This window comes from Salvia miltiorrhiza, chromosome 7, assembly GCF_028751815.1.
Source record: "Salvia miltiorrhiza cultivar Shanhuang (shh) chromosome 7, IMPLAD_Smil_shh, whole genome shotgun sequence".
Lineage (NCBI taxonomy): Eukaryota > Viridiplantae > Streptophyta > Magnoliopsida > Lamiales > Lamiaceae > Salvia > Salvia miltiorrhiza.
Window position 1 is genome coordinate 16,677,334 of NC_080393.1, and position 21,051 is coordinate 16,698,384.

A 21,051-nucleotide genomic window follows, 5' to 3' on the forward strand; every position below is an offset into this window, starting at 1 on the left:
ATATTTATTATGTAATTGTTCAAGTTTCTATTAAAACAGGTAAATTATGTGTGGATAGTGAACACGTATCACTATACATTTTTATGAAAAAAACAAATAGTAAAATTATTTTTTTATATATCAAATTTAAATATGTGACTCCGATATGATATGATATGACTTTATTTACAATAACTATAAACACAATTAAAGTGATTACCCGTCGAATTTCGACGGGTTACACACTAGTTCTTTGAAACAGGTATTCCATTTCCAGCCAATTTCTCATCAAAATAACACAACCAATTGTTTAAATCAGTCAAAATTCACCAAAATCTTTCTCATTCATTTCCTCTTTCCTACATAATTGCGAAAATCACTCTCATTCCTTTCCTCCCGAATCCCGATCCACTCTTCTGCTTCCAATTGCCCAATTCTCCCTCTCACAAGTTAAATGCAAAAATCCATAAGCAGAACTCTCCTCTGCTTACTATGCGTCTCTCTACTCTTGGGCTCACTGCTGCTCGCCGGGACCCTCGATTACAAATCCCAATTCCTCAACTTCATCCCCCAGCTCACCAATGCCGCGCTCTGCCTCCCCCTCCGAGTCTACATGTACGATCTGCCGCCGCGTTTCAATGTCGGGTTGATGGACCCCAACTTCCCCAACGCCACTCCCGTCACCGCCCGGAATATCCCCCCCTGGGGCTGGAACGACGGCCTCCGCAAGCAGCACAGCGTCGAGTACTGGATGATGGCATCGCTTCTCTACGACGCCAATGACGATTCCGGATCCACCCGGGAGGCCGTTCGTGTTACGGACCCCGATTTGGCTGATGTCTTCTTCGTGCCGTTTTTCTCGTCTCTTAGCTTCAATCTTCATGTGCGGAATATGGCACAGACCAATACCGAGGATGAGAAAATGCAGGTGCGTTTTCTGTTTTATTGATTTAATTATTCACTCACAGCTTCATGTATAGTGACAAATGTTTTGTTTGTTTGTGCTTCAATTTGTTTTAAGCTTATAAACAATGGTTTATAGAGTTAAAATATTTGATTTTTACCCCCTTTCTGTGTTAGTTTGGAAGCTTCAATTGAGATCGCCACCATTAAACAGTGTCAACAAATGTACCGTGATCGTTTAATCTGCATTTAATTAATGTGAAATGTTTGGTCTGCTTATTCAATTATGTCTATGTAGAGGAGGTTATCTTCGATGGTAAGCTATACTTGTGTCTGTCATTTGTGAGGTAGATCTTAAATGCATTTTTTGTTTACTGATGAAAGTTTTTGACTTTCTTGAATAAAATTACTTTGTTTCTTGATATTTCAATTCCAGTATCTGGTCCAGAGATGATTTTGATGGTTTAATCTGGTCTTCCAGAGTTTCAACTAAAACTATATGATTTTATTGGGCTCTCTTAGACAAGTTTATCTGTTTGATCGTCTTGTGTTGTTACTTGGCAGTCCTTTGCAATCAGGCTCTCTTAAACCTAAAATTGACCTGCATCTGAATTGTATTTGTAATATATCTGCATTGTTTTAGTCTTTAGCATTGATAGGGCCTGATACTTAGCGCCTCATGTTCTGAATTAATGTTAATTGTATGGAAATAGCTGTTCCTGGATAGTTGGAAAAACAAATGAAATTTTCGCCTAACAAATTGAATGGCAGAGCAACAAGAATACTTACTTCTTAATTGTGAACCGCATCTATAGTTAGTCGCCCAGCAGTAGACCATATTATGGCCTGGTTGTGCTGGGTATTTTACGCTCTTGCTCGTGGTGTCCTCCTAGAATTGCATATTATGCACCTGACTAAACTTTAGCTTAACTTCTGTAGCATCTCTGTACGGTACAGTTTGCTTCTGAAATGAATTAATTAAACGGGAAATGTGCTGAGACTGAGAGTCTGTGACTGTGAGTAAGGAGGTCTGTCAAGCTATGTGGAAAATGCACTCTATAGTTCGTGATTTGTTGCATCGACTTCTCCCCAACTATGTTATATTTGATAACCAAGAGACACATGCATATTCTTTTTCTTTATGGCTAGTTGGCTACAAACCCAATTCTTCTCATTTATTAATGCTGATGACGTTACTTGTATTATAGCTGGAGATGGTAAATATATTGAGAGCATCAGATTACTGGAAGAGATCTGATGGACGAGACCATGTGATTCCCATGCATCATCCGAATGCTTTCAGACATTATCGTGATCAGATCAATGCTTCGATATTCATAGTTGCTGATTTTGGCCGCATAATGAACATTTCCACTCTGACAAAAGATATTGTTGCTCCCTATCCACACATGGTAGAATCATATAGTGGTGAAGACCATCAGGATCCATACAAGTCTCGTAAAACACTTATTTTCTTCCGCGGGAGGACCCATAGAAAAGATGTATGCAATTCAAACAGGCTTTTATCATATTTTCTGTGATTTGATTAAATAAACACATGTTTCAGACATCTTAATGTGGCAGGAAGGAATAATCCGTGCTCAGCTTCACAAGGCACTGAATGGAACAAAGGATGTCATATATGAGGAGGCTCATGCATCAGAAGAAGGCTTCAAAGCTGTAAGTCCTGTAGCTGTTACTTTTTCACAAAGAAAATTGTTAGTAACACGAATCCTATTACTTATAAAAGATACAGAGGTGAAATTGTTATTCCGTAATGACATGATAATTGTGCAATTGGTCTCTGCACTTCTCTTCAGTCAGGGATGAAATGAACCATTTTAATCTACAGGCTTTTAGTTTTACTTCCAGAATTTTACATATGAAATCGGTTTTTGCTTTTCTTCAATTCCTATTCTGGTATTTTACTTTCAATGTTCGCAGCTACCTCTTATTTTCATTAAGAAAATTTCTGGCAACTAAATTGCTTGAGATCTTGTGACACAAAGAGATCAAACTCTGGAATGTTGATGCTGTTCTCTTGAAGGATCCTTTCTCTATGGGGTTTTCTAGCTTGCATACAAAGACTTTTCATCTAACACTTGATCTTTCATTTGCATATACCAGTCAGCTGAACATATGCGTTCCTCAAAGTTTTGCCTCCATCCTGCGGGTGACACTCCATCTTCATGTCGTCTATTTGATGCTATTGTCAGCCACTGTGTTCCCGTTATTGTGAGTGACAGAATTGAGCTACCTTTCGAAAGTGAAATAGACTACAAGGAGTTCTCCATTTTCTTCTCGGTGGATGAAGCGCTTAGACCTGGGTACATGGTGAATGAGCTCCGGAGGGTTTCAAAAGAGAAATGGACTAACATGTGGTTGCGACTTAAACTCGTTTCACACCACTTTGAATTTCAGTATCCTCCCAAGAACGAAGACGCAGTCAATATGATTTGGAGACAGGTGAAGCTGAAAGTTCCGGCAGTTAAGCTTGCAGTGCATCGGAGTAGGAGGCTGAAAATACCCGATTGGTGGAGATAACACCGAGAAGCATGTTCTTGTATCTTGTACATTCATATGCATTTCTGGAATGAAATAAGGTGCAACAGATTGTCACGGCCATCAGTGGAAATGCTCAGTAATTTTCGCTGCTGTATACTTAGGTAGTTAGGTACCCTTCTTGCAAATGTGTTGTATAGTTACTTCCACAGGCTGTGTTGGCGTCATGTCATGTTCATATCAAGAAAGTTGACCTTGAATTTGGACAATTTTAAGTGATGTGGAAGAAGAAGCTCAAGTGATTTAATTGCATACTTTAAAGATTCATGTGAGAGCATCAAACACACAAAAATTTCGAAACTCTGCTCAATTTCTAGTTTCTATTGATCTCTCACTAGTAGTAATTTGTATTAGCGATTTGGGTGCTGTTAAATTGTGTCCCTTCAACTATTCATCACCCAAGTTCCATGGTTACCAAATTAAATTGAATATGTGAACCAACTTGTATAATTTAATTGAAAAAGAGTATATGCCGTCTATCTAAAATGCTACAAACCCATCGCTAGAAAATAAATATTTTGAAATAACTCAAACTAGATGCCATTATCTTATCTATAATGTGTGATGCTATAATAAATGTTTCAAATACTCGTTAAGATCCCTTTGTCATGTTCTCTTTACACTTGAATCGCACAACCAAACCAACAAGAATACTCAAATACAACACCAAAAAAATTTGTGCTTAGAAACGAGGAACCCAGAGGCATAGCCTTGGTCCTTGGATTTAATTTGGATGTAAATCTTACAAAATTTCACATACACGTTACGTTGAACCCAACCCAATACCCACTATAGAAAAATGTTGACTGCATTTTTTTTAAAGAAAAGAAAAAACAACATTGAATTTTGTGAAGAAATAACCGTTTTTTTTTTCATTCAATTTCTTTTTAATTAGTGCTTCTTTAAATATGTACACATATTGACAGCTTTTATTTTAGGAGTAACAACTTTTTTCATTCAATTTCTTTTTTTAAATCTAAAACATATGTTTTCCTATTTTTTTCTTTTGATCAATAAAATAGATAAATTAGAAAACCCCGGTACCAGCGGTACCAAAATTAGTACAAGAAAGGTAGCGTGTACTCACGAGAGCACCACATTGAGAAGGGAACACTCGACTCCACAATTTGGAAAGTCTTATTCCAACTCCACATTCTACCCTTAATTTCTAACACAAGTTTATGAGCATCCCAAACCTTTCCATCAAACCTGCTGTCATTCCTCCCTTTCCACACACTCCAAATAGTCCCCACCCAAAGCGCTTGAAGGAATTTCCTGTTCTTCTTCCCTCTGCCACCGTAAATAAAGGACATGAAGTGATCGAGCAAGCCACGAGGTCTAACCGTTTTGATATTTAACCACTGCTGAATTTGATCCCACACGAGCTCAACTTTCGGGCAATGTAGAAGAAAATGCTCAACTGTCTCCTCATAACCCACACAAGCATTGCACCATCTTTCTTCAATTTCAATCGGAACATTCCTTTTCACCAGATTGTCGCACGTCGCCAACCTGTTTCTCAAGCTTCTCCATGCAGTCACCCTTGCATTATGTGGAGTCGGCGCTTCCCAAACTTTAGCCAACGCTTCACTGTTACCCGCATCAGGCTCCCCTTTCGTCGTTTCAATAGTTTCGTACGCCGATTTGATTGAAAAAACTCCATCTTTTGTCGGCTTCCATCTCCATCCATCTTTCTTACCTGAACAAGGAACAAGATCAGCAATAACCGAGAAGAGATTCTCCACCATCACTTTCTCTCTCTCGCGCAAAGTTCTTCTCCAGCCAACCTCCCATTCCCACACTTCCCCCACCCATTTTCCTGACTCCCCGACTGTCACAGCCCACTATCCCAATGACGGGTTAACCGGGGTTATGACTTGGGGTGAACAATAAGAAACGGAAATTAAAGGGGATTTACTAAGTAACCAACATTAATAACAAACTAGTGGTATATATATATAACCACTTGGGTAATTCACAAATGAGTCTGCCATAACGACTAGACCCCAACTGAAAGTTAATTAAAATGAAGTAGTAATAAGTTCAAGTAGAAATGATAAATAAGTCAGAGTGTTTGCAGCGAAAAAAACGTGTGAGTTATGCATATGGAGATGCATACTCAAGGTTTCATTACATAAACATCAAAAGGGAAATCCGCTCAACACCGATCCATTCCATCGCCTGCTCAACCTGCACATTTAGAAATACATGCAGGGCTGAGTATAAAAATACTCAGTGACATAAGCCGAAAATACAACATGCATACATATATAAATTGAACTGCCAACAGTAACACACAGGGGTTTTCTTGAATGACCTGCGCTTACTAAAACATTTCATTCATTTTCATAAAGGTGGATGCGCATCCCATTTTCAGTCTATATGATCCATATCTGTCTTTTCTGTCACGCGCCGGGAAGGAGGCCTCCTTACCACGGACGCCAAGACCGGTCGCAAGCGACTCGCGATCTCCATGAGTGTACACGTTAACCCTAGCTAGCGACCTTTGTCTAGCATAGGATCCCAATTGGATTTCCTTTAAAGTTGGCGAACCAACACAGATAGGATACATATAAAAACATAAACATTTTGGCAGTCAATCATTTCATAAATATTTCATTTTCATAACATTTTCATTTTCATAAAGGGCATTAAACATATAAGCATTTCATAAGAACTGAATAAATAGTCAAAACATATCATGCATATATATTCGCATATGAGGCCTACGTCACGCAGGGGATCTCTATATACGTAATAATAAAATAATGCCCACCTCAATTGTTCTTAAAGCTGGCGTGGAGTCGTTTCTTCTTCGGCTTCACTTTCTGTCGCCCGGACCTTCATTGATGAAGAGTCGATAAGTTCGTGAAGAAATTGTCATAAGACAAAGTCTAATTCTACGTGCCTAGGGTATCTTTTAATGTTTTAGGGTTCTAGCATCCATAATTCGTTACATTAAAGACAGTCAAAAATCAATCATACCTCGTCTAATCCTATTCAAACACATAGGCAACACAAACACATAAGGCACATAAGAATCACAATCAAACATCATCAAAACATGCTCTGTTTTTACACTGACTCAACTTCAAAATTTAATCTGTTCTGACTCCGACATCTCCTGGACTCGAGACTCATACCGAAAGAAAGATCTTCGAGTCTAGTTTCATATAAAAAAAAGTAGAGTCGAAAACTCCAAGTGGTTTGAGAGATATGACGTTTTTACCACGATCTACCATGTTCGGCAGTTTTGAACAATCGAAAACTTGGATTTTTGAAAAATAGTAAACGTTGTCAAACGGGGCTCAACTTTGGTGGATATCTAGCTAACACAATAAGGTTAATACCATAAAAATTTGGAAATCTAGATCACACAGGAAGCTACTGAAATGAATGACTCTTTCCTCTGTTCTCTGAAATTCTCGGTAGTAATGTGCAGTTTAGGTTTTGCATTTTAAAGAAGTATCAAACGAAGTTGGAATGGCTTGAAATTTTACCAGGGTACTCAAGACTCATGTAGGGACTTGCTATAAAATTTTCAAAGCTATTAGACATCGAAAAACCGTCGATCACAGTAGGTCAGTAGGCCTACGAAATTCATATTTATAAGTCCTTAAAAAAATAATTTATATAAATCAAGAAATAAGAGTTTAATCCCAAAAATATTCATTAAAAGTCCATCATAATTTAAATAAAAGAACGGACCTCATTTAAAATAAATAGTCCCAAACTCGTTACGCACATATACTAAATCTTTCATGAAACATCCTTTAAAATAAACTTTGATACATAGAAAATAATTCAACAACTTGAGCTCTTAAGAGGTTGTTTTGCAACAGACATCAAATCTGCCTCGGATCTCCAAATGAGGCTCCAAAAGACATTCTGGAAACTAGACATTTCAAGGATCATTCTCCAATTTGAATCGAATGAAAAAAAATTCAAACGAGCAAGATATGCCCTCTCAAAGATGGGTATTTAACAAGCAAAAATCTGAAAATTTCAGATTTCCAGATTACAACCAAGTCAGTGGGCTTTCTTTAAAAATTCATATCTCCCTTTACAAAACTCCACTGGGAACCCCAAGGGTCAATCTGGAAACTAGGGAGAGATCATAACACTCTACAGTTGGATTTACTCCAAGAACATTCATGGTTTAGAAGATATGACTGTCTAAAGTTCAGTGCACAAAAAGAGTTCAAGTTTGGCAGATTTAGAACATAAATCGGAAAAACCACTTTAGGCTTCACCAAAAATTCTAAAACTGAACAAGTAAGTTCCCAACATGTCAGTGAATATTCAGTAGAAAGATACGCTTGAGAATCAAAGATTTAAGTCGGCCTTTGCCACCTCAAAGTCGTAGGTTTGTAAAATCTACTGGATGGTACAAGGAATAAGAACTAGATTTCAAGAATTTATACCGGTTGTGTTCCTTACTCAAAAATGGTGAGACCGATGTCGAAAGAAAGATACGGGAGTCTAGAGTGACATATTCAAGTTTCAAAGGTTTTCACCGATTGAAACTTTACTTATGGCCTCCCAAAGATTGTTTACCAAAAATGTATTCCAGATGGGCAGTGATGTTTACAAATTCATAAATAAATCATAAGAGCTTCAAACCTTCTGAAATTTTACCAGAGTATAGAAAACATATGAAAGATGATACACAATTAATTTGGGAATTTTTGGGAACCGTTTTGATGGCTGGAATCGCCTTGCAAAACACTGCCGAGCAGTGTGCTTATGGCAGATTCGCTGCCTTACCTCATGCACGGTTTTTCACCCAATAAACTCTACCAAAATAATCATCCAAAATCATAAAACATATCCTCACATAATATAGCACACAAATGTGTAAAAATCCATGGCCATAAAGCATTTTCAGTTGAGAAAAAGCAAAGAAAAACTCACCCTCGAAGCACAACCTTCACTCTATAGTTTTCCCACACTCTCCCTTGCTTTGCTACTTCTCTTGGGGCTTCAAAGGCTTCTATGGAGTGTGATAATGGTGGGAGAAAAGTTGTGAGAGTGGGAGAAAGAATGTAGTGGTGGGGAAAAAGGAGTAGTGTGGTGGAGAGGTAGGAGTAGTGGTAGGGAAAAAGATTAGTGGTAGGGAAAAGAAAATATTAGTGGTGGTAGGGAAAAAGATTAGTGGTAGGGAAAAGAAAATATTAGTGGAGGATAATGGGGTGTTACATTAAGTAAATATAAAAATGTGGTGTAGTAATAACCCATGTGTAAAAAAAAAATATATATATGTAAGACTAATCATCAATTGATAAAATGCTAGAGCATAAAACTCTTGTGATCAAAATTAGAATAAATAGCACTAACATTAGTGCACTCTCTCAATTTATAAATACATCATAGGAAAATAATTTGAGAAAAATATTGATGGAAAATTTTTATAACTCATCATTCCTAAATTTCTCAGTAAAAATAAATAAATACATAATTTTTTTTTTTCGATTTGAAAACTCAAAATAAATCTTTGAGCTCCATCATTCTCTTAATGGACTCAAAATATATTTTGAGTGCATCATCCGTTGAAATAAAAATAAAAATAAATTATCACGTATGTAATCATCAAATTCACATAAGTCCGTATTTTATTAATGGATGCTGAACCCTAATTACCATAAGAAATCCTTAAATCAATAATTAAAAGTCTATAATCCTTAATAAAAAGTCGGGGCATTACATACTATCCCCCTTAACATAAATTTCGTCCCGAAATTTGTACCTCAGAAAATAACTCTGAGTACTTCACTTTCCTGTTAGACGGTAGTCTATTATTGACCATGATATATTCATAGGTCCCTTACTATCGGTATTGACTTAGTCCTTAGTACCTGAACTTCCCGATCTAAGATAGATTTGGATCTTCCTTCGTAACTCAAATATTGACTAATAATAATGTTGTTCTTATGGATCATATGCTTTGAATCGTAAACATACTTCTCTATTTGCGACACATGGGATACATTACGCACATTCTCAAAGCTTAGCGCTAACGCCAACCAGTAAGTTATTGGGTCTATCCTTTCTACAATCTCGTATGAGCCTATAAAACGGGGTTTAGGTTTACCCTTTACACCGAATCTAATGATTCCTCTTGATGGAGAAACCTTCAGAAAAATTTTCTTTACATCCTCAAACTATAGGTCCTTTCGGCGCTTGTCAGCATATGACTTCTGTCTATCCTGGGCCTCCTTGATTCCTTTTTCTGATTTGACGGACGATCTCAATCATCTCGCCATTTCATCCCAACAAAGTGGTGATCTATATTTCCTCAGGTATAACGCCTCATTTGCCAATCTATCGATAGTCGATTGATAACTGGTATTATATGTCTCACAATGAGTGGCAAAAACATGTTCTCAGCTTTCACCCCGGTTTAGCTCGGTCGTCCTCAACATACCTTATTAATAATTTCTATGTCGTTTAAGCGGAACTATAATGACTAATATCTCTAGAGCATTCTTAAGGCAACTTAAACAGTTTGTAAGGAGATCAACCATTTCGAGCATGTAGGCAGTCAGCCTAAAACGCCGTTATAAACTTTTATTCATTCATCGAAGGAATCTCGAGTCATGTGGGCATTGACTGCCCCCTTTCGTGACAACCTTTGCTTAAGTATGATGGATTCAAAAAAAAATCCATCTCGACAACGAAATTCATTGGTTCGTTAAGGGCTCAGTTTGTCCCAAACACGACATTAAGCTTGACTTTATGAGCTCGAAGACTCAAAGTAACAATGTGATATGTTGTAAAACCTTCACTTGCTAGCACGCAAGACATATTTCAACAAATGAGGTTACATCTCGTTTCATTCCTCCTAACTAGAATTTTTCTAGATCTTAATACATCTTAGTACTTCCTGGTGACAGTATATGGGTGTCATGGCTTTATCTTATTCTTAAGTTCATTGTCATGGACATGCATATCTTCCCTTCAAAGAAGATAGTATTATCTGATTCGTCGTTGTAATTCTTGAAACTTCTTATCCTTATTCTTCCTCGTAGCTTCTCCATCTTTTCGTCCTTCCTTTTTGCTTCTACCACCATTTTTCTCAAACTGGGTATTGTCGCAATAACACTCGCTATTGTATTAGGTGGTTTAATCACTTCTATCCTCATCTTGTCAAAGTTTTTAATGAGTTCATCTTCCCTCGTGAGAAAGTATCCTAACTTAGACGAGACTTTAGGACTCAATGCATCGGCTACTACATTGGCCTTGCCTGGGTGGTAGTTAATACCACAATCATAATCCTTTACTAGTTCGAGCCATATTCTTTGTCTCATGTTCAGATCCCTTTGCTTGAAAAAAAATATTTCAAGCTTTTATGATCGGTGAATATCTCACACCTAACTCCGTATAGGTGATGTCTCCATATTTTCAGTGCATGCACCACTGCAGCTAATTCTAAATCATGGGTTGGATAATTCAGTTCATGTGGTCTAAGTTGTCGCGATGCATATGCTATCACCTTTCCCTCTTGCATTAACACACAACCTAGTCCATTTTTCGACGCATCCGTGTAGATCACATATTCCCTGTCTGGTTCTGGAACTGCTAGCACTGGTGCAGTAGTTAACATGTCCTTGAGCTGCTGAAAACTTCTCTCGCACTCATCAGTCCAAGTATACTTGATTCCTTTCCCAAGTAACTGCGTCATTGGTCTTGCTATTTTTGAAAATCCTTCAATGAATCTTCGATAGTAGCCAGCTAATCCTAAGAAACTTCTTATCTCATTTGGAGTTGTTGGTGACCTCCATCCTTGTACTGCTTCAACCTTGATACCTTCTGACCTTAAGCCAAATCTCACATTTAGTGAATTTGATATAAAGACATTCACCCCTTAGTGTTTGCAACGCGATTCTCAATGTTTCTTATATTCTTCTTAATCTTGGAGTAGATAAGGATATCGTCTTTGAATACCAAGATGGACTTATCCAAGTAAGGATAGAATGCTCTGTTCATGAGGTCCATGAACACCATTGGCGCGTTTATTAATCCGAACGGCACAACTACGAATTCGTAGTGATCATATCTTATTCGGAAAGCCGTTTTGGGTATATCTTCATGTCTAACTTTTAACTGATGATACCCAAACTTCAAATCGATCTTAAAGATTACACTCACGCCTTAGAGTTGGTCGAATAAATAATCCTCAAGGTGCCTTCCTTCTTCTTGACAAATAACACAGGCGCTTTCCATGGGATACACTAGGTTTGATAAAACCTAGGTCCAATAATTCCTGTAATTGGATCTTTAGCTCCTCCAATTCCCTTGGAGCCATCCTGTAAGGTGCCTTGGATACCGGTGCTGATCCTGGTTCTAAATCGATGGTAAATTCTACTTGTCTATCAAGTGGCAGCCCTGGTAAATTTTCTGAAAAATATCTCAGAATTCCCGTACAATCTCTACGTCTTCAATTATCCCTTTGGTCTCAACTCCTCCGATCAGGTATACCAGGAAAGCTTGGCAGTCTATCTTGTTCATCATCTTCCTCGCTTGTAAGGCTGAAATAATTGGTATCCTGTTCCCCAGGTTTATCTCAAAGCATCCATCCCCGAAAAGTTAAAAGCAATCTTCCGCTCCTTGCATAAAACTGTGGCGTAGTTCTTAGCTAACCAGTCAATCCCTAGGATTACATCAATGTCCTATATTGTATAAACTGCAAGTTGTTTACTATGACCTTAAATGATCCTATGTTTACCTCTTGGTTTGAGTAAGCATGTGTTTCTATCGTCGCCCCTCCTATGGGTAAAGAATTTCTCATGTCCAGATTAGCCCTTTTTAGGTATGAGTTTTAGGGTATTTGCACATGCACTTGCAGAGAAAGAATGCGAGGCACCCGTATCGAACAGAAGTATAACAGGTGTGTTGAGTAGCGTGCCCATACTTATTAGGTTTCCTTGTTTGCTTCATTATTTATTCTTGTGCGGGGCATAGGTTCTAACTTAAGGGGGTTGTGGTGGATAGAGTAGTTGTTGGCCTAGAATGACCCTAAATGGTTGTGCTTGACCCGGTTGATTCGATCTTCACATCCCTCCTTGTGGCCTCGCTTGGAAATCTTTAGCAAAATGGCCCTTCTGACCATATTTAAAACATGTATTACTATCATCCAAACATATATCATAATATGACTTGGAAAACTTCGGCCATGGAGGTACCCCAGGCTGGCCCTACTTATCCTTAGCAGGTCCTATGTTTGTTTGATGTCCTTGTCCTTGCCTTTGGGCACTATGTTTCCTACCAAGGCCTCTTGCCATTTCGACTATCATAGTAGTCTTGCCTTCGTCCTTGATCATTTGCTTCCTGAGTTGAGTTTGGGTCGGGCAAATCTCGAGCCTACTACCTCGGCGTCCAGAGCTTGGCTGAACAATTCAGAGTTCATAAACTCAGTATAATTGTTGAGTACCTTAGGCCGGAGTGAAACTTGTCTATCATCTTTTCTTCTATGTCCACCTACTGTGGGGCCTAACGGACATGCTGCAGAAAATATGGTCATACTTGGTCATATCCCATCTTGTTTTGCTTTGGATTAAACACTTCTTTTCCTTTCCTCTTATAACGGCTATTAGAAATATAATTGTCATATACCCCCGTCTGAGAATCTTCTAAGACAAGTCTGACAGCTCTTCTTGAGTCATCGCTTTTCTTTTGGCCTTCAACCAAAATCTGCAAATTCAGTCAATTGGAATGCAACACAGAAAGTCGTTCATGTACGCAAACTTTATATTACGGTCTCAATTTGGATTCTGAATTTCTATCATAATGAGTGGTCGATAATATTCATAGGACAAAGACTAATCTCAACTAATTTAAACACAATGAGAGACAATTATACAAAGCTATAGTTTGGGTGGTATACTAGGTCAGTAGACTAATACTTCTTAGTCTTATCGATAAAGGGAATCTACTATGACAACTCACGAGTTGCAAGGCTCAAAATCAACACAACATCAAAGCAAGGTGTTGTAGAAATTGTTCAAGAGATTCAAAAGAATGACCAGAGGGTATGAAATGATTAACTACAAGGTCGAACAAAATGACCTCGAGTAAGAACCCGTCTGGCTTTTCAACCGAAAGTTGAAACATATAGGTTTTCAACCCAAAAGACGTCTACTGAGATTTGGATCATGTGGACTGGCCAGGTCCAACATCATCACTTCCCAGTCACACGGGAAACATTGTCCCGAACTTGAGAAGTCGTGGACATACTATACATAACGAAACTTGAGTTCGTAGTGGCAGCTTAAAGCTCAAACTTAAGGTTCTAGTCCTATTGAACTAGACTCTTATTCCCCAAGGTCTACATACAGACAGTCGAACCATATTTTCTTATATAACTTGTAGTCCCAAAGACATGGGCAACAGTCCAAAGGCGTGTATACTGAGCTATAACAATTCTTATGTCGTCGTCAAAAGCTATACTAAAATCCCGATATGCCCGGGTAGTCTCTGCTGGGTCAAACGCGGAGCTTCCCTAACTATCGGAATATGCCTGGACGTAACCATCTTTAATAGATAAGGGAAAGTGTGAGTCTTCTTATACGTAAGTAGACGTAAAACTCTTAAATGTACAAGGTTATGAACATACTATGCATAACAAAACATAAGTTTCATTAAGACAACTAAACTTATTTTAAGGTCTTCTATTCTAGTGGACTCGGATCCCATTTCCCATGTATGTCACAAATATATATATAACCCGCAGACAATCAAATCACGCCCTTTTTATAATCTATCGTGTAACATAAGTCGATTCGATGTTCCATCGTGTGTAAACATTCGAACGTAGAGACTTATGCTTAAACCCTTGATGCAATGTTTGCCTTGAATTCATCTTGTATCATCATTCCGTGCTTTTCCTTCAACGCGTACATGTCTTTTCATTCCTCTTTGTAATTCAAAAGAACCATTGTTTTCTTGTGGAAGCTGAAATGCTCTAAGTTCTCTATCATTCTTCTAAATCATCACTTCAAGAATCTAGATTGCAGAGATATCCTACTAATCCAGCAGTCTATGTTCTTTTAGAATCGTGATCATGCAACTTATAGCAATCTATGTTTTCTGGGGAAAGCAAGTGTCAATTCTCTATCATTCTTCTTATTATATCATCATAACTGCAATGATATGCCATGAAAGGCAAAACATTCAACAATTCATCATAGCATGCTCTTTACATAAACATCTTCATGAAACAGTTTAGAACAATAACATCTTTAAAACATTGTAACTGCAGTTACCTTTTTCCTTGATTGAGCACGATGCAATGGAGTGTTGAGCGGTGTCGTATTAACCCACGTATGTCTAGTGAATCAAACTAGACTTGGCTTTTTAGAATAAGGTTTCTAGTGCCAGAGCAAACGAACTGCTCTGATACCACTCTGTCACAGCCCACTATCCCAATGACGGGTTAACCGGGGTTATGACTTGGGGTGAACAATAAGAAACGGAAATTAAAGGGGATTTACTAAGTAACCAACATTAATAACAAACTAGTGGTATATATATATAACCACTTGGGTAATTCACAAATGAGTCTGCCATAACGACTAGACCCCAACTGAAAGTTAATTAAAATGAAGTAGTAATAAGTTCAAGTAGAAATGATAAATAAGTCAGAGTGTTTGCAGCGAAAAAAACGTGTGAGTTATGCATATGGAGATGCATACTCAAGGTTTCATTACATAAACATCAAAAGGGAAATCCGCTCAACACCGATCCATTCCATCGCCTGCTCAACCTGCACATTTAGAAATACATGCAGGGCTGAGTATAAAAATACTCAGTGACATAAGCCGAAAATACAACATGCATACATATATAAATTGAACTGCCAACAGTAACACACAGGGGTTTTCTTGAATGACCTGCGCTTACTAAAACATTTCATTCATTTTCATAAAGGTGGATGCGCATCCCATTTTCAGTCTATATGATCCATATCTGTCCTTTCTGTCACGCGCCGGGAAGGAGGCCTCCTTACCACGGACGCCAAGACCGGTCGCAAGCGACTCGCGATCTCCATGAGTGTACACGTTAACCCTAGCTAGCGACCTTTGTCTAGCATAGGATCCCAATTGGATTTCCTTTAAAGTTGGCGAACCAACACAGATAGGATACATATAAAAACATAAACATTTTGGCAGTCAATCATTTCATAAATATTTCATTTTCATAACATTTTCATTTTCATAAAGGGCATTAAACATATAAGCATTTCATAAGAACTGAATAAATAGTCAAAACATATCATGCATATATATTCGCATATGAGGCCTACGTCACGCAGGGGATCTCTATATACGTAATAATAAAATAATGCCCACCTCAATTGTTCTTAAAGCTGGCGTGGAGTCGTTTCTTCTTCGGCTTCACTTTCTGTCGCCCGGACCTTCATTGATGAAGAGTCGATAAGTTCGTGAAGAAATTGTCATAAGACAAAGTCTAATTCTACGTGCCTAGGGTATCTTTTAATGTTTTAGGGTTCTAGCATCCATAATTCGTTACATTAAAGACAGTCAAAAATCAATCATACCTCGTCTAATCCTATTCAAACACATAGGCAACACAAACACATAAGGCACATAAGAATCACAATCAAACATCATCAAAACATGCTCTGTTTTTACACTGACTCAACTTCAAAATTTAATCTGTTCTGACTCCGACATCTCCTGGACTCGAGACTCATACCGAAAGAAAGATCTTCGAGTCTAGTTTCATATAAAAAAAAGTAGAGTCGAAAACTCCAAGTGGTTTGAGAGATATGACGTTTTTACCACGATCTACCATGTTCGGCAGTTTTGAACAATCGAAAACTTGGATTTTTGAAAAATAGTAAACGTTGTCAAACGGGGCTCAACTTTGGTGGATATCTAGCTAACACAATAAGGTTAATACCATAAAAATTTGGAAATCTAGATCACACAGGAAGCTACTGAAATGAATGACTCTTTCCTCTGTTCTCTGAAATTCTCGGTAGTAATGTGCAGTTTAGGTTTTGCATTTTAAAGAAGTATCAAACGAAGTTGGAATGGCTTGAAATTTTACCAGGGTACTCAAGACTCATGTAGGGACTTGCTATAAAATTTTCAAAGCTATTAGACATCGAAAAACCGTCGATCACAGTAGGTCAGTAGGCCTACGAAATTCATATTTATAAGTCCTTAAAAAAATAATTTATATAAATCAAGAAATAAGAGTTTAATCCCAAAAATATTCATTAAAAGTCCATCATAATTTAAATAAAAGAACGGACCTCATTTAAAATAAATAGTCCCAAACTCGTTACGCACATATACTAAATCTTTCATGAAACATCCTTTAAAATAAACTTTGATACATAGAAAATAATTCAACAACTTGAGCTCTTAAGAGGTTGTTTTGCAACAGACATCAAATCTGCCTCGGATCTCCAAATGAGGCTCCAAAAGACATTCTGGAAACTAGACATTTCAAGGATCATTCTCCAATTTGAATCGAATGAAAAAAAATTCAAACGAGCAAGATATGCCCTCTCAAAGATGGGTATTTAACAAGCAAAAATCTGAAAATTTCAGATTTCCAGATTACAACCAAGTCAGTGGGCTTTCTTTAAAAATTCATATCTCCCTTTACAAAACTCCACTGGGAACCCCAAGGGTCAATCTGGAAACTAGGGAGAGATCATAACACTCTACAGTTGGATTTACTCCAAGAACATTCATGGTTTAGAAGATATGACTGTCTAAAGTTCAGTGCACAAAAAGAGTTCAAGTTTGGCAGATTTAGAACATAAATCGGAAAAACCACTTTAGGCTTCACCAAAAATTCTAAAACTGAACAAGTAAGTTCCCAACATGTCAGTGAATATTCAGTAGAAAGATACGCTTGAGAATCAAAGATTTAAGTCGGCCTTTGCCACCTCAAAGTCGTAGGTTTGTAAAATCTACTGGATGGTACAAGGAATAAGAACTAGATTTCAAGAATTTATACCGGTTGTGTTCCTTACTCAAAAATGGTGAGACCGATGTCGAAAGAAAGATACGGGAGTCTAGAGTGACATATTCAAGTTTCAAAGGTTTTCACCGATTGAAACTTTACTTATGGCCTCCCAAAGATTGTTTACCAAAAATGTATTCCAGATGGGCAGTGATGTTTACAAATTCATAAATAAATCATAAGAGCTTCAAACCTTCTGAAATTTTACCAGAGTATAGAAAACATATGAAAGATGATACACAATTAATTTGGGAATTTTTGGGAACCGTTTTGATGGCTGGAATCGCCTTGCAAAACACTGCCGAGCAGTGTGCTTATGGCAGATTCGCTGCCTTACCTCATGCACGGTTTTTCACCCAATAAACTCTACCAAAATAATCATCCAAAATCATAAAACATATCCTCACATAATATAGCACACAAATGTGTAAAAATCCATGGCCATAAAGCATTTTCAGTTGAGAAAAAGCAAAGAAAAACTCACCCTCGAAGCACAACCTTCACTCTATAGTTTTCCCACACTCTCCCTTGCTTTGCTACTTCTCTTGGGGCTTCAAAGGCTTCTATGGAGTGTGATAATGGTGGGAGAAAAGTTGTGAGAGTGGGAGAAAGAATGTAGTGGTGGGGAAAAAGGAGTAGTGTGGTGGAGAGGTAGGAGTAGTGGTAGGGAAAAAGATTAGTGGTAGGGAAAAGAAAATATTAGTGGTGGTAGGGAAAAAGATTAGTGGTAGGGAAAAGAAAATATTAGTGGAGGATAATGGGGTGTTACATTAAGTAAATATAAAAATGTGGTGTAGTAATAACCCATGTGTAAAAAAAAAATATATATATGTAAGACTAATCATCAATTGATAAAATGCTAGAGCATAAAACTCTTGTGATCAAAATTAGAATAAATAGCACTAACATTAGTGCACTCTCTCAATTTATAAATACATCATAGGAAAATAATTTGAGAAAAATATTGATGGAAAATTTTTATAACTCATCATTCCTAAATTTCTCAGTAAAAATAAATAAATACATAATTTTTTTTTTTCGATTTGAAAACTCAAAATAAATCTTTGAGCTCCATCATTCTCTTAATGGACTCAAAATATATTTTGAGTGCATCATCCGTTGAAATAAAAATAAAAATAAATTATCACGTATGTAATCATCAAATTCACATAAGTCCGTATTTTATTAATGGATGCTGAACCCTAATTACCATAAGAAATCCTTAAATCAATAATTAAAAGTCTATAATCCTTAATAAAAAGTCGGGGCATTACACCGACCAACCTATCCTTATTTGAACTCAAATTGTATAACCTCGGAAAGACAAATTTGAGAGGTTTACAGCCCGCCCACACCTCAGCCCAAAATCTAATGCCCATGCCATTTCCAAGAGAACGCTCCATATTTTATTCTAAAAAAGCACACAATGATACACGAAGCCCTAGCTTTAGTTTAGCCCACTTATGCATAGCCCATAGCCCATTAGGTTATCATTATCAATGCTATAAATATTGTAATCTCTAAGTTATTACTTATGGAATGAATATTTGGGTTGATGTTTATCAAATCTATCTCTCTTCTCCCTTGATTTCTGGAGTTGAGCTACTCGAATTGCTCCACCATTGATCGTGATCGTATCAATTGGTGCTTTCATTGAGAGTATTTCTCTTTGAATAATAATAAAAAAAAATGTCCAGATCAGAAATTCTCGCCGCCCTTGAAAAGCTTCGAATCTCCATCTACAGCCTGCAATCCTCCTTCGAGGCAAATTTTCCGGCCACCAACAAGTTCCCTCCGGCTACTGCTCCAGATGTGTGTTGGTCTCCAACCTCTTCGCCACCACCCCCAAACGTGCCGCCTTCACTTCCAATACTGCCAACACCACCGCCGCTGTACCGGCCACCGCCACCCTCGGTCGGGCACACCCTTGCCACATGGTCGTTCTCACCGCACTTGAAGCAGCCGTTGCCGCTGTCAACACCACCGCCGCTGCCATCGCTAGCTCTCCAACCTCCGCTGCAGACACCCCCTGATGTACCGCCTTCACTCACAATACCACCAACACCACCATCGATAACTACTTCGGTGAGTCCTCCGCCAATTCTTGGCAGTCGATTTTGGTTACTCGTCGGTTCTAAGGACGAGATTGTGGTCGATGTTTTTGGACCCATATTTGATGCTATTGCGAAAGTTTTAACCGCCGGCGTCTCTAGTTTTTACCGGTCCATGGCTGTTTTTGCCGGTCAAGAGGTTCGGCTAGATGGTGAACCGCCGCCGGATCCGTTAGGCGTATCCAGCCGATCAGTTCTTGAGTTAGTTGCTGGAACTTTTGTCGAGCACGTGGTGGGCATAAATGTATCAAGCTTTCCAATCAATTCACCTTGCGGACAAGGTGATTGTGAAGGAGTGGGGAATGATACACGAAGCCCTAGCTTTAGTTTAGCCCACTTATGCATAGCCCATAGCCCATTAGGTTATCATTATCAATGCTATAAATATTGTAATCTCTAAGTTATTACTTATGGAATGAATATTTGGGTTGATGTTTATCAAATCTATCTCTCTTCTCCCTTGATTTCTGGAGTTGAGCTACTCGAATTGCTCCACCATTGATCGTGATCGTATCACACAATATGTATCTTACTTAAAAAATACAAAAATACCTTTAATTTGATATAAAACGCATACAAGATATTTTTAAAACAAATATGTACATGTTATGAACATTAAAAATATATATATATTTCTATTCTATCTTTCCAATTCTTTCTTTCACTTTAGGATTGACGTTATTTAATGTTTTCTTCTATTTTCCTTTTTATTCTTTTCTTTACTTTTTAATATCAGATTGTATTTATATATAACATTTTCTCATTTTCTATTTATGACATGTGGAATCTATTTATCTTTCTTTAACTTTTTTATAAATGTGTGAATTTTACAATGTAATTTTAGTTTTAGCTATAAAGAGTAAACTACTAGATATATACAGTTCAATATAAATAATACAAAAATATATATAACGATACAATAATGATTTGTACAGTATATAATAGGATCTGTGATGCTACAATGACATGTTATGTTAGCGTTGAAGTTGCATGTGGATTGACAATTATAACCTCTGTAATTTTTTATTTTATCTAATTATAATTAATTTAAAAATAAAATATTAAATCGTCACGTTGCAAAATGATGTTTGTTAAACTATCAAGACAATAATATTTTCTTATAATGGTGGGATATTTTTTCTCACTACATAAAATTATCGCCTATTTTATTAAAAATTGTGCCCACAAAAAATGTCATGTTTTTTATGAACAAAGTAAATATATTATACGTATAGTTCATAGTCGTCACCGCGCATCGCACGGGAGATACACTAGTAGTATTTAATATGTAGCAAAAAAAATAATATCACAACAAAACTAATTGACAAAGATGAAGCAACATAAGAATTTATTAATCAAGTGCAAACAACTTGTGGCTTGCCAGCTGCAGCAGATTCATCTCAAGTGCAAATGTTAAATAATGCATTACTAATTCATTTTATATAGGGGACCTCCAAAAAACATTATATAGGGCCCTAAAAAAATGTAGGGATAA

General features: G+C 37.4%; 3 protein-coding genes and 2 long non-coding RNA genes across 5 annotated transcripts; 1 reads left to right on the plus strand and 4 right to left on the minus strand.

The window, feature by feature from the left end:
• Positions 1-228: 228 nt before the first annotated feature.
• On the plus strand, positions 229-3,711 carry LOC130995610 (probable arabinosyltransferase ARAD1). Its single transcript, XM_057920965.1, has 4 exons — positions 229-907; positions 2,091-2,384; positions 2,467-2,562; positions 3,010-3,711. Exons 1-4 carry the CDS (start codon positions 434-436, stop codon positions 3,424-3,426), a joined length of 1,281 nt encoding a protein of 426 aa, XP_057776948.1. The 5' UTR covers positions 229-433; the 3' UTR covers positions 3,427-3,711.
• A 791-nt stretch (positions 3,712-4,502) lies between these two features.
• On the minus strand, positions 4,503-5,259 carry LOC130993891 (uncharacterized). The gene is made up of 2 exons (XM_057918927.1): positions 5,232-5,259; positions 4,503-5,143 (listed from the first exon to the last, which is right to left on the minus strand). The coding sequence occupies exons 1-2, from the start codon at positions 5,257-5,259 to the stop codon at positions 4,503-4,505; spliced, it is 669 nt and encodes a 222-aa protein (XP_057774910.1).
• Positions 5,260-5,375: 116 nt separating this feature from the next.
• Positions 5,376-8,576, minus strand: LOC130995611 (uncharacterized). The gene is made up of 3 exons (XR_009092226.1): positions 8,359-8,576; positions 6,221-6,285; positions 5,376-5,634 (listed from the first exon to the last, which is right to left on the minus strand). It is a non-coding gene; the product is annotated as an uncharacterized LOC130995611 (long non-coding RNA).
• Positions 8,577-14,946: 6,370 nt separating this feature from the next.
• Positions 14,947-18,147, minus strand: LOC130995612 (uncharacterized). Its single transcript, XR_009092227.1, has 3 exons — positions 17,930-18,147; positions 15,792-15,856; positions 14,947-15,205 (listed from the first exon to the last, which is right to left on the minus strand). It is a non-coding gene; the product is annotated as an uncharacterized LOC130995612 (long non-coding RNA).
• Positions 18,148-19,184: 1,037 nt separating this feature from the next.
• On the minus strand, positions 19,185-19,616 carry LOC130993892 (cold shock protein 2-like). Its single transcript, XM_057918928.1, has one exon. The coding sequence runs from the start codon at positions 19,614-19,616 to the stop codon at positions 19,185-19,187; it is 432 nt and encodes a 143-aa protein (XP_057774911.1).
• Between the last annotated feature and the right edge of the window lie 1,435 nt (positions 19,617-21,051).

What these genes read in the sequence shown, in the direction of transcription:
- LOC130993891 (XM_057918927.1), bottom strand. Translation starts at nt 5,259, where the DNA reads ATGGGTGGGGGAAGTGTGGGAATGGGAG. An exon ending in GGGAAGTGTGGGAATGGGAG is followed by an intron (nt 5,144 to 5,231) that starts GTTGGCTGGAGA and finishes TTCCTTGTTCAG; the next exon opens with GTAAGAAAGATGGATGGAGA.
- LOC130995610 (XM_057920965.1), top strand. Translation starts at nt 434, where the DNA reads ATGCAAAAATCCATAAGCAGAACTCTCCTCTGCTTACTATGCGTCTCT. An exon ending in CCGAGGATGAGAAAATGCAG is followed by an intron (nt 908 to 2,090) that starts GTGCGTTTTCTG and finishes CTTGTATTATAG; the next exon opens with CTGGAGATGGTAAATATATT. An exon ending in CAGAAGAAGGCTTCAAAGCT is followed by an intron (nt 2,563 to 3,009) that starts GTAAGTCCTGTA and finishes TGCATATACCAG; the next exon opens with TCAGCTGAACATATGCGTTC.
- LOC130993892 (XM_057918928.1), bottom strand. Translation starts at nt 19,616, where the DNA reads ATGGGTCCAAAAACATCGACCACAATCTCGTCCTTAGAACCGACGAGT.